Genomic DNA, 12,503 nt, shown 5'->3' with positions numbered 1-12,503 from the left:
TAAAATAATGTGCAATCTACACAAAGCTGCAGCTAAAACCAAGCGGCATTGCAAGTCTGAAGACAGAGATGGCCCTTCGTGCCCCGGTACTGTGCGCTGGGCCGAGTGTGCACTGGCCCTTCCTCCAGCACGAGGGCACAAAGGGTGAACCCAACCCAGGACGCTCTGGCACAAGAGGAGTTAAGCACCCTCGCGTCCTCTCCCTACATTCCAAAGGACAGGGCTCGGTGACAGCACAGTAGCTGAAACCAAAAGGGAGGGCTCTTGAATTAATTAACTGGAAATGAGTCTTGTCAATGTTTGGAGAGGCAGAAGGGGTGAAAAGAGACTGCTAGAATTAATCACAGTGAGAACCTACTTTGACTGCCTGCCAGAGTTCAGGAAGCCCAAGGAGAGGAGGGAGGAGAGGAGCGAAGCTGCCTGCCATCTGAGGGGGCGCGGAATCCAAGCAAACGGCCAGGCTTTGCCAAGGAAGGGCGGTGCCCTCAGAGCTTTATTATCTGCTGCCACAGTATGCACAAGGTGACACTAACGCACAGTCTACGCGGGGACAAGGGAGGCCAGACAGCTACGCGTAATGCAAAGAAAAGGGGGAACTTGAGGACTTTGATGGTGGCTGACGCCACTGAACTCTGCTACCGACAAGACCAGAGTTCCCAGGTTCACACTTACACATCTTCAAACACTTGCAGTTTCACGTATCGTGGAGAGGAACATCCACAAGTCAGACTCTGAAAATTCAGATGTTTGGATGGAGAGTTCTTTCACTAAGGAAAAAGAAACACAATCAAAGATATAACAAGTCTATTTACAAGAACTAACAAAGGAAAGACAATGATCATAATCCACTGGGAGAAACCCGCAGCGACGCATTCAGATCGCACAAGGGGCTTCCTGTTCTTTAACGGCAGTGAATGTTAGGCGTCTTTTAAAGAAAACGCCTAATTTCTGCCAGAAACTTTCTTTAGAGATGTATAAATTTCAATCTACTTTTTATATTTCTCCTCCAAAGCAAGTTTGAAATTTTAACTTTTAAGAAAACAGAACCATAAAGGCTGAACCAAAGTGGTCTTCAGCTCTACTTGGGGCTCTCTGGCAACCGGGTCAGAGACCTCCCTCCTCACCAAGGACCTTGTGGTGCCAAGGTCCCGGGGCATAGGAACAGCTGTCTGTAACTGCATGGAGGGCAGCTCACATGCGGCCACTTACCGGCGGAGGATTGTCACGAGTGGACTTCAGAATCAGCTTCTCCCCCCTCTTCTCAACTTCAAATCCCATCTTCTTCAGCAGGGATGTGTCCGCCAGCCCCTGCTCCTCCATCTTTGCAATCAAATCTTGGTTCTGGCTGTTGTCCTCAGTGAGGTTGCGGACAGCGTATACCACCCACTGCGTCAGAACTGCAGCCGAGTGAAGGAATATGGTACCAGGTTTTGCTGTTGTGTAAGTGTACATGAAAGCTGGTGGGGAGTGGACAGCACAAGCACCCTGCCACCACAGGCACCTACAACCCTCCTGGAACACGTGGCCAGGACACACCACTGGGATACACAGTCGGGCATGCGACCAGGACATGCAGCCAGAACACACAGTTAGGAGGGGCAACCAGAACATGTGACCAGGACACAAATCCCAAGTGGAAAAGGAGAAGACGACAGAACAGGTACATGTGTACATGTGCCCAGCAAGTGTGACGTCCAGGTGGCACCCAGAGGTGCCCACTCAGGAGGGATGAATGAGTGCATGAGGAAGCAAAGGCTCAGAGCAGCAGGCTGAGGTTCATGAACACTAGAACACATGGGCCTCAGGCAGGTGCATATGTGCGCGCGCGCGCGCGTGCACACACACACACACTCCTTTGTTGGTAGTTACGCTGAGTCACTAGGTAAAGAAGACTCCTACAGACCTGGCCATAGAGACACCTGGTCAGAGTCAGACAGGAAAACCATCCTGCTCCTGTTATCAGTAGGAACTGATTTGGAGGAGTGACTGTGGAATTTCCTTCCTTTGGTGTTTTGGAGACTAGACGCCCTCAAGGACTTGCTGGATTTAGTTTAAACACTCCTGCTCTTGAAAGCCTCCTGCTCGGTGTCCTACACCCTGAACTGAGCACAGCTCGGAAGATGAAGATGAAAGTTTCTCTTTGTTGCCAACAAATAGAAATTCAATGAACCTTTCCGTAATGACCTTGAATGATGAAAGCACCCACTTGACTTGCCAAGGAATCTGGTTCGGTGGCCAGGAGCTGCGCAGCCCTCAAGACAGCACACGGCTACCACACGTCCTTCTGTAACAGACCCTATAGAGACCGCTCTAGGGACCTGTTTTCAGTGGTAGAACCAGAGACATATAAGAGACTGTCAATGAGCTTGCCCAGTGGCCTGAACCCTGGTCCAAAGGGAATGACAAAGAACCTGGGATGGAATCCTAGTTTTTCCAAGGAAAGAGGCCTCCCTGCTGGTGATCAGAAGAGGCTCAGGAAAGCCAGGCCTTCCTGGGGGGGTTACTAGGTGGGTCCACTGAGGTGCCTCCAAAGAACGGGCATGTCTGTGTTGGGCAAGGAACCTGGCAGCGAGGGAGTGGAGCCTCCCCAGCCCAGAGACAAGGCTTCCGTGGTCACAAAACCAGCAGCTCCTTCTGTAGCATTTAAGGGGAAAAAAATCCAACTCTTTTCTCTCTGGTTCAATAATTTCATAGAAAATAGAAAAGCTGAACTCCTCTACTGCAGTCAGACCACTGAGATGTTGGGAGCAGAGGCAGCTGCAGGCTCAGGAGAATCTCTGGGTTTTAAAAGGTCACTTCACCTAGTCCCTTGAGCCAACCCAAGCTGATCTGCATCCCTGCCGAGCCCCACCTGACCTGTTGGATCACAGCCCTTTCCCTGGCTGCCTCTCCTGGCTCCTCCACACAGGCTGAGCTCACGTTTGAGGGCCTGTGGTCTGGACACAGAGCTGGTGCAAAGCAGAGGCCCAGCCAGTGACTGTAAAGTGCATGACCCGAAAGGCCATTGAAGGTTCGTCACTGAAACCACTGTGGGTATAAATGACTGACCTTCTCCAGATGGGACAGGATAGGGCTGCTGGTGCCCTCTGGATGCTGATCCCATACTTAGTCACCACTTTGGTAGGAAATGTTCTCCACTGGCCATTTGTCTATTCTCCTTCATAATAAAGCCCAGGTCCTTTACAAGGTTGCTCCCCGCCCCCCCCGCCCCGGAGACAGAATCTATACAAACATTTAAATACACATGGTCTAAATTGAATCTTCTCCTCTTTTCTGCAATTACCAAATCTCAATTTTGTGCTATTATAGAAAGTAAAAATAACGTTCCCAGGTGTCAGATACTTGCACTATGTGAATAAGCTTCTGAGCAAATTATCTGCTTTATCAACCTCTGCACTCAGGACAACACCGTCACTATGCACATTGGTTTCCTCACTTTCTGTCGAAAAAGGGGTGTATTTAGGTAAGAAAATGTGTAAGACCAAAAGGTTTGGGTTCATGCACGTAACTAACTGGAAATGACACAAACAAAACATTTTCTTCTTTCTGAAACTTACTGGTTCTTCACAAAGTATAACTGAAAACAGGCAAAAGGAGCTTCCCTCAATGCTCTGAGCTGCTGAAACTGAGGGCTGGCTGGCTAAGTGGCAGAGGAGCGACACCAGCAGGGCCACGGCCAGTGACAGATGCAGAGGCTGTGGAGAAGAGTGCCACCACCCAGAGCTGTATGTCAGTAAACCACCTCCACTGCAGGGCAGACCAGCCACGTCCCCAGACAGGGCTGGCTCACCTGTTCCCCTCCCTGCAAGCTGGGGTGAGTGTCCCCTCCTCCTGCAAGCGTCCCTCAGAGTTCCAGCACTCTGCTATACCAGCTTGCGTTAGAAGCTCCTGCCATGGATTCCAGAGCATTCTTCTAGCAGTTAATGCCACGCTGTGCTGCACTAATGTGCCCTGTGCCTGCGAGCTCCTGCAGGAGCCACACCTAATTCCTTTCCGCAGCCCAACACCCTGTCCAGGTCTAGTTCCTGGCTCAGAGTGACAAGCTCAATTAGCATCTGTGGAAATCATGTAAGCTATGACTACTTGTCAGTATTTCTCCTCTGCCCTCATGCCTGTGAACCCCTTGAGACGAGACTGCTGTCTTATCCGCCTGCCTGTCCTCTGCCCCAGCATGATGCCAGGAAGCCCGCACTGCAGTGCCAAAGTCCAGCTGTCCCCTCCTTCCCACAGAAGGGCTGTGGCGGCACTCAGCACTACACTGGCTGTGCTCTGCCCTCTGGTTCTGACTGGTTCCCGAGTCGGGGCTCTGGAGGACTGAGTCAGAAGAAGCTAATGCCACTGAGGCAAGGAATGAAAGGTCCAAGATGAGCAACCCCAGAATTCCCCTGCCGAGGGCAAGAGGGAGCTCCTCTATCACATTCTGTGAAAACACCGTTAGTATGGTATTTATCCTCAATTCATCCTTAAAATGCTGGGTAGTTCGTTTCTGCAGAAGAGAAAGGGAAAAGGGGCACAGAAGAATGTGGCGGAGAGCCGCAGCTCCCAGCTGGGTCTTCAGTGTCCCACTCCAGGACAAGTTACCTGGCATGCAGGGCCTTGCGGAAGCAGCACCAAGTCCAGGAGAAAGGCACCTCTCCCAGACCCTGCTGCTAGCACAAGGAGTGGAGGGGTGGGGTGGGGGCACAGACTGCCCTGGAGCAGCCCCTCAGGACCCTGAGTCCACAGAGGAACAGCAGCAAGCCCAGCACTGGCCACTTCAGGCCGTGATGCCCTCTCTGGAGCCAATGCTGTCCACCTTCTGTCCTAAGGAGGACTTCACCTGATCAGAGTCCCAGGAAGCACTTGCTGTCCTGGGCAGCAGGTAAAAACCATGGCTTCCCCAGTGAGCATGGCCAGCCAGGGGCCCTCCACCTGTAGAGCATGCAGCGCAAGGGTCCTGTGGCCTGTCCCAACTTCCAATGGGAACGTCTGGGCTCTACTGTTCAGGACTTCAGACATAATGAAAAGCACAAAATCTATGTTTTATAGTTGTTCCTTTCAGAAAATTAAAAAGGTTTTTTATTAGGTCTTATTTCTTTTTAATGTATATCTATTCTTAAACTGATACATAAAAACAAAAATTATAGGAAACTATAGGAACCATGTGAGATTTAAAAAAAAAAAAAATTTGTACTTGTAGATGGACAGAATGGCTTTATTTTATTTATTTTTACGTGTTGCTCATCATCAAACCCAGAGCCAGGCAAGCACTTTGCCTCTTGAGCTACGTACAGCCCCAGCTGTGTAATGTTTAAATAAGGACAAACACACGGATCTCCTCACACGCTTGTTGTTTCTTCGTGGTGACAGCATCCAGATGCCTCCCTCCCAGCTCTTTACAACATGCCATGCACCACGGTTCCCCGTCATCACCCCACTGGCCACTGAACCCAGACTTCTTACTTTAGCTAACTACAACTTAGTCCCCATTCATCAAAATAAAAGTAATAACATTTTGCAAAATTTGAGTTGAAAAGAGAGTAAAACCAGCCCTAGGAGGTGGGGAGCACAGCCCTGGGGTGCGAGTCTGTGGTGCGGTGTGCTCCTGTGCCCGCAAGGTGGGAGCCTGGGCAGCCAGCAGACCCAGACTGCACTAAGTGCTACAGGGAGATTAAAGAAAGTCCCAGTTAATGTTCACACGGCCCTCTTGTTCCCTCTCTAAAGAGACAGGGAGCAAGAAAGAGTGAGGGGAAAATTAAACACCTTCTAAAGTCTCTAATCCCACCAACACTTGAAGTGCGATATTGTGTGCCTGGCTCTGGAGAGAGCTTCTGGCGTCTCCGCAGCTACTACAAGTAGACGGCTGGAGCCTGTCTGTTACACAACTGCCTCCAGAGAGCTGCACCCAGCACTGCAGGGAAGGCTTGCAGGGCTGCACCCTGAGGGCACCCGGTCCACAGGGACCAAGGTGGCACCAAGCACTGTGAAGCTGCTGACCAGGGAGTGAAAGGAGTAGCCAAGAACACCTACACTGAGGCGGTGACCCTCCCAGATACCTGCCGCTGGTCCAGGAGTCAGCGCTGAGCTGACACCTTGCACCTTAGGAGGGCAGAAAAATGCAGGCTGAGAAAGGAGCCTCCGTAGACAGGCTCATGACCAGCACAGTACCGACAGCAGATTCACATGCCAAACGCAATTTTTAAAGTAGTGAGAGTGAGTCAAAAGACTAGACCTGCCTAATGAGAATCCTTCCTGTAACCACGGGCCACCTGTTTGGGAGTCAGGGAAGTCAGCACTACTTGAAGTCCTGGAGAGACAGAGCACAGCGCAGGCCAGCACTGTCCAGGAGGCTGCTGAGAAAGGGCTACAAAGGCTGGCCGCTAACTAAAGCCACTTCTTTGTATTTCATTTAGTTTCATGTATTTTGTTGATTAGAAAACTCAAAATAATAATACTAATGAAAACTGTTTGAAATTCAAACTTTAGGGTCCACAAATAGAGTGTTGGGGCCATGGCCAGCAACACTTATCTGCGTAAGTGGAGCAGATGTGCAGACAGACCGTGGGAATCACTGGCCAAAGGCACCTGCCACACGGCCTGCCAAAGGGCCTGCGACTCTGGCCTAGAGCACAGAGGCCTCAAAACACTGGTTGAATGAATAAATAAATGCACTATTGAGGACTAGGGTTGAAAAAAACCTACATTATTTAAATGAAAACAATTTAAATATGTTAAAAATTTTTGACTTTTCAGGCTATAAATGTACTTTATGTACTCTGTATAATACATATACTTTATACATATTAAATTTTGCTTTTAATATATGTTCAAAAACCATTTTTAGACAACATGCCCTTGAAGGCAAGGGACCTTGTGGTATGTAACTTCTCAGGGCACGCTACGGGGCCGAGAGCAGGGTGGAGCCCTTGCTGAGCTGGTGTGTGAGAACACCACGTAAACCCTCCCCATTAGGCCTCTACATACAGCTGGGCCGCTTCCTGCCTGACGTAAAAGGTTTCTTAAGAAAGGGTGAATGGCAGCCCCCTGACATATGCAAACAGGTATCCGTGCAGACTATGGCAAAACTGAGGCAAATGTTTTGAGGATGCAGGAGTAGTTCAGTTTTAAACTGGTTCTGAAAGTACCTTACATGAGCAAAACGCAAATACGTCAATTTCCATCACCCAAAGGGGAAAATGGCAGGGGCTGTGGCAATGCAACTGCAAGGCTCCCCCAATAGAGCCCCCCGCCACACACACAGGGCAAGCCCAGACCTACTCCAGGCACCTCCTGAGGCACTGCTGCTGATGCTGGGGGAAGAGGGACCTGTCAGAGCCAGGTGGGGCCAGACAGGATGGAGATTCGGGAAGGAGCCTCCCCCAGGTCAGGCCCCTGCAGCCCAAACAGACGGCTGTACTTCCCCTCCTCTGTGACCAACTGGGTTTAGCTCCACACTCTTCCCATTCAGAAAATTAAAGCGGGAGCTTCCCAGCCTACATCCTCCGGGGCTCCGTGCGATGGTGGAACGGAGTGGTCTGAGGACCACGGCAAACCACCCCTTCCGCTCCCGCTTCCTGCCCTAGGGCTCCCTCTGTGGACCCAAGGGAACATCTGTGCTTCAAGGGTCTCTGTGGAGTGCTGCATGCACTCTCCCATGATTTGTAGGCTGTCATGTCCCAACAGCTTGACAAACCGAGGTGGCACCCGCCAACTCACTCTATAGTGACTTGCTCACAGCCAGAGCCGAAACTGGTAAAAAACAAAACAAAACAAAAAACCCATGAATAGAGGAGGGTAGGGAAGCAGATAATTGCTAGATTTGTAAATCACAGGTCACGATATGAAGAACAGGCTAGCACTTGCACTTAAATACCACAAAGACACACAGTTCCATTTTGCTGAGGAAGATGGTCACCTCGAACGCTACTGCTCTGAAGGAGATGGAGCATCACGGGGAGCAGTATGAAGGCCCTGAGGAGCCCTGTGGAGCCTTCCTGGACCACACAGCACCCACTGTCACAAGAGGAACTGCTCTGTGTGCACAAACCAGGGGGCAGGCCACACTCGCTGTGCTCAGTGGGCACAGCTAAGGCTCCCCAAAGGGACTTTGAAAGGAGACTAGACACTTCCCGCGAGTGCACGTGTGTGTGTGTGTGTGTGTGTGTGAGCGTGAGAGAGAGACAGAGAGAGGCCGTTTCTCCACCACTGAGCTGCGAGACCTGCCCTAGACATCCCCCCTTTCGTGGGCCTCTTCCCTGAAGTCCAAATGTCTTTCCACCTTAGGAAGCGCCCCCTTCCCAGGCAGCCTCACCTGGGGCAGGGTGAAGGACCAGATCACCTCCATCCTCTGCCCACCCTGCCCTCTGCCAGTCCAAGTGCACAGGGCCCAGCAACCAGGACAAGAGCAAAGCCAGGGCCTGTGCAGCTGGCTGTGAAGTCACAGGCAGACCACGTTCCCCTCTCTGGCCTGAGAGTCACCACTCGCCCTTCCCACTCCAAAGCTGTGGCGGCTGGGCGGGGGCCACGCTCACAGGTACCTTGCATCCGCAGGGTTTGGGCGGTGAAGGATCCCATGGCTCTGAAACTAATTTTGTATATGACACAGGCTCTGGAACCATTTTACGAACCACTTCAAAGCCAGTGTGGGTGAAGCAGTCACGGCCTGGCACCAGCATCACACTACAGGTTTCAGGGTCAGAAAAGCCAACACCATTTCTAACTCAACCCACACCAAAGGGTTCTGAGGCCACAGATAGTCCCATCTGTATTCGGAGCAGCACTCTAATGTCACTTCTGAGACTCTACAAGGGCCACTGCACGCAGCAGTTTAACAAAGTGCCCAGCATGTGTGCAGCGCACAGCAGTGCTTTGACACGTGGCCCTGAGCACGGGCTCTGGAGTCCACCGGGGTGCCCCACTCTCCTGCGCACTCCCTGCCTGCTGCAGCCCCCTCGCATGCACAATAGGAGCGCTCTGATAACGTGCCCTAGGTCCTGGTTGGGTCTGCAGATACGGGGTGGCTCCTTCAGCTCCTCTACTAGATACAGGCTGTGAGACGCTGTTTAATAAACTCTTGTGGCCTTCTCGTGTGCTTGGGAGACAGTCTGGGAAACAGTCAGCTTCTAGAAAGAACAAGAGTTCAGATCCATGACCCTGTCAGCAGGGCAGGATTGAGCTTAGCTGCTTGTCGACAGAGGAACTTGAGGAGCCAGGGGACAGGGCAGAAACCCTGGGAAGCTCGAGGCCCTGCCCTCCAGGTAAAGAGGGTGTTTGCAAGAGCCTGGCACTCTGAAAATAAGAGGCCACCAGACAACAAATTGGTTCAACCAATTGGAACCATTCAAAGCAAAGGGCCCTCTGGGTGCACACACAGCTTCACAGGGTGCTCCCCACGTGCACAGTGCACAGAGATTGAAAAAAACTATCAGCTTGTCACATGGAAATCCAACAGAAAACCCGAGTGACAGGACCAATCGCAGCAGCAACCATCCCCATGACAGTATGCTTGCAGCCATCCTACGCACCCACGGAAGGCACTCAGCCGGAGTACCCTCATCCTGCAGAGGAGAGCAGTTTCTCTATGCCCACCAACATGCAGTGGTGCAGTCGGGCCTGGGCATGGGCAGTCGGCTCCAGCATCACCCTCCTCGCTGCCCGGCCACACTGCCCCCAAGCCTCTTCACTGCCCACAGAGAACCAGATGAGCCCCCTGGAGGGACAGAGCAGTCCTTCCTCCTGTCATTGAGGTGGTGAACTTCTAAGACCTGCCTGGAAATCAAGAAAAGGAATGGCAGGATGCGGGAGGCCTCCCTTTCTCTCCAAACAACTCCCAGGAAATGAGCTGCAGATACCACTGAGTGACTACCTCTGCAAATACCTTTGCAACTAGCTAACAGAACCACAGTTCAAACTGAAATGAAAAATTGGAGTAGAAAAAGCAAGTAATCCCATCTAAATTATAGGAGATTAGTGTTGGTCTAGCGCTAATGACATTTCAGAATTAATAAAGTATAGCCAAGGGTCAAAAACAGTGCTGAGCTACAGAGGATTAAATGAAGAACACCAACAATGCGGAGCTTCTGGCAGATTTCAGAACGGACAAGACGCAGCAGGCACTGACGAGTCAGGAGCTCTTCCTGCACAGCCAGGTGCCTGGCACCTCCTGTGCTTGGGGATGTCACTAGTCCCTGTGCTGGTCTGCTCCAGGGTCACCACAACCAAGCTGCCTTGCCTCTCTTCTGGCACCAGTCAGTGGCCCTAGGAAGTCACTGTCCTGCGAGGGGTGGCCCGGGTTTGCACAGGCAGAGGTATGCAGAGGCATCCTGTCCCCTCCCCCACGAGCCATGCAGACAGACACAGCAGGGCAGCTGTCTTCCAGGCCCTCTGCTTCCACTTCTGTCAGGAAGGAACATCTCAAGAGAGGTGTGCAGCCTGGCTTCTCTGCCCACAGAGACTAGATCTCCCTCTGCAGGGGAAGAGCACTGCTGGGTCCGTTTTAAAGCCAGGCAGCCTGCAGCAGGAATTTATAATGGGTAAATAACTCCAACTTTAACTGCAATCAAGCCAACAACACTTTAGACCATTTCAAAGCCATGCTGGTTGTGGTGGTGACATTAAGTTCTTAAAGTCTTCCTTGATATATGTCTTTCTTTGAAAAATTCTAAAAATACAGAATAGATTGCTTTTGGCAAAAAATTTATCCAGTTCCAGAAACTTAACACTTTAACGTGTTTTTCCTCTTCTCCAAACAATAATGCCTCTTGATCTTTACAGGTCACATCAAGGGATTTAGATACACACAGAAACCCAACTGGGGCTGGATGCAGCTCAGGGTACAGCACTTGCCTTGCGTGTGCCAGGCTCTGGCTGTGCATGCGCGCACGCGCGCGCGCACACACACACACACAGTTTGTCATACATTTGGATGTCTCTTGAGAATGTGACCATGGTCTAGTCACTCATTTAACAACCATGAAGGCTTTGTGCTCAAGCCTGGGAGCCCAATTGACATGACCCTCCAGGTCCCGCCCTCGAGGAGTTCATACTTCAGGGTAGAGGCAGGGGGTAAACAACACAACCAGCCACAGTGACAGGCTGAAGAGAGCCTGCAGAACTGCACAGGGCACAGGCAGCAGGGCTGGGCTCCCTGGGAGCTGAGTCCAGAGGAGAAGCAGTCATGGTGCACCTGAGGAAGTGGTGCAGGCAGAGAAGCCGCCCGAGGGGGAAGCCTGTGGGCAGAGGCCAAGGTGTGAAGAGGCAGAGTGGGTCTGCCAGGTCTTCTGGGGACCATTAGGATGCTGACGCCAGCACAAACCCTCAAAGAGCTGGGGGCGGTGCAAACGGGGCCTTGGTGGCAGGAGGAAGGCTGGGCAGTGAGGCCCAGCTGGCTCCATCCCGACTGCCTTTCGCAAGTTGCTCCAAGTTGGGTGATCTGTGCAACCTCATGCAGGAAGCTTCTCCACTTGGAAGCATGGCCAGGTTGCACGTCAGAATGACATGAGGGGACGTGTCCCAGGCCTTGCACCGGACCGAGTACAAGACCTGTGCAGGCTTCCTTCCAAGCAGCAGGCTCCTGTACTGGTCCGTGACTTCACACCTCCTTCCCTCAGTTCCTCATTCATAAAATGGGAGGCAGACAATAAGATGGTGGAATACAGTGACTGACAGTTTGGGGAAGAGATCAAGTTCTTGGGCTGTGGGGACAGCAGAGCTGAGTGAGGCTCAAACTACACTACCATTCCTGCTGCCAACCACCCAGGGGCCTTGGCACCTACAAAACTGAGGTCAAAACACTATTTCATATGATGGTCAGCAAGATTAATGAACTCGATCACAATGCCTGGCACGTCAATAAATGCCAGCAGCTATCGGTAAATACACAAAACTGGTGGGTTCCTTTTTCCCCCCCTAAAGACCTGCAGAAATTTGCTTGTGCACAGACCCTGACAAGGTTCTGAGTGAGGTGCGGCTGCTACCTCCCTCTCTTCCAAAGTCAGACTGTGGTAAAACACGAATCTTGCCATGGTAACCGTGCCCTGTACACAGCGCAGGACGCTAGTCATTCACACATGCTGTGTACCCATCCCATTGCCTGTCTATACAATGCTTTCCATCTGGTAACATGGAAGCTCTCTGCCCACCAAGCAGCAAGTACCCTCTCCCGCTACCCCAACCCAGCCCAGTGCCAGACTGCACTCTGCCTCCACATCCAGCACTCCAAGAACCTCTGGTGACTGCTCATTTCACTGAGCACGTGCCCAGGGAGTCAAGGACCATTCGCACGGTGGCCTATAGCAGGGTTCTCTCCCTCCTCGAGGTTGGGAACACTCTGCTGGACAGATGGACCACATTTTGATCATGCCCTCATCCCCCGTGGACACTTATTTCACATTCTGGCTCTTCTGAACAATAGTTCTATGAACACAGACATTCAAATTTCTCTTCCAGACAGGGTTTTCGATTCTTTGGAGCATGCACCTCAACATGCAAGAGCTGCATCATGTGGTGATTCTGTGTTTGAACCT

The 12,503-nt window shown here is 51.6% G+C and overlaps 1 protein-coding gene across 1 annotated transcript in view; it reads right to left on the bottom strand.

Annotated features, from left to right (window-relative positions):
* Nucleotides 1-462: 462 nt before the first annotated feature.
* Nucleotides 463-12,503, bottom strand: part of Atxn10 (ataxin 10) — a 142,857-nt gene continuing 130,816 nt past the window's right edge. The window contains exons 11-12 of the mRNA XM_046429403.2: nucleotides 1,210-1,397; nucleotides 463-767 (exon numbers count right to left, since the gene is read on the bottom strand). Coding sequence (XP_046285359.1) covers nucleotides 765-767; nucleotides 1,210-1,397 — 191 coding nt within the window. The 3' untranslated portion in view covers nucleotides 463-764. The remainder of the gene's footprint in view (nucleotides 768-1,209; nucleotides 1,398-12,503) is intronic.

The sequence above is a fragment of the Marmota monax genome, unplaced genomic scaffold (genome assembly GCF_021218885.2).
Source record: "Marmota monax isolate L192 unplaced genomic scaffold, Marmota_monax_Labrador192_F-V1.1 WCK01_AAM20220418_F8-fsc00051, whole genome shotgun sequence".
Taxonomy (NCBI): domain Eukaryota; kingdom Metazoa; phylum Chordata; class Mammalia; order Rodentia; family Sciuridae; genus Marmota; species Marmota monax.
The sequence above is the reverse complement of the archived record's forward strand: the minus strand, read 5'-3'. Positions and strand labels throughout refer to the sequence as shown.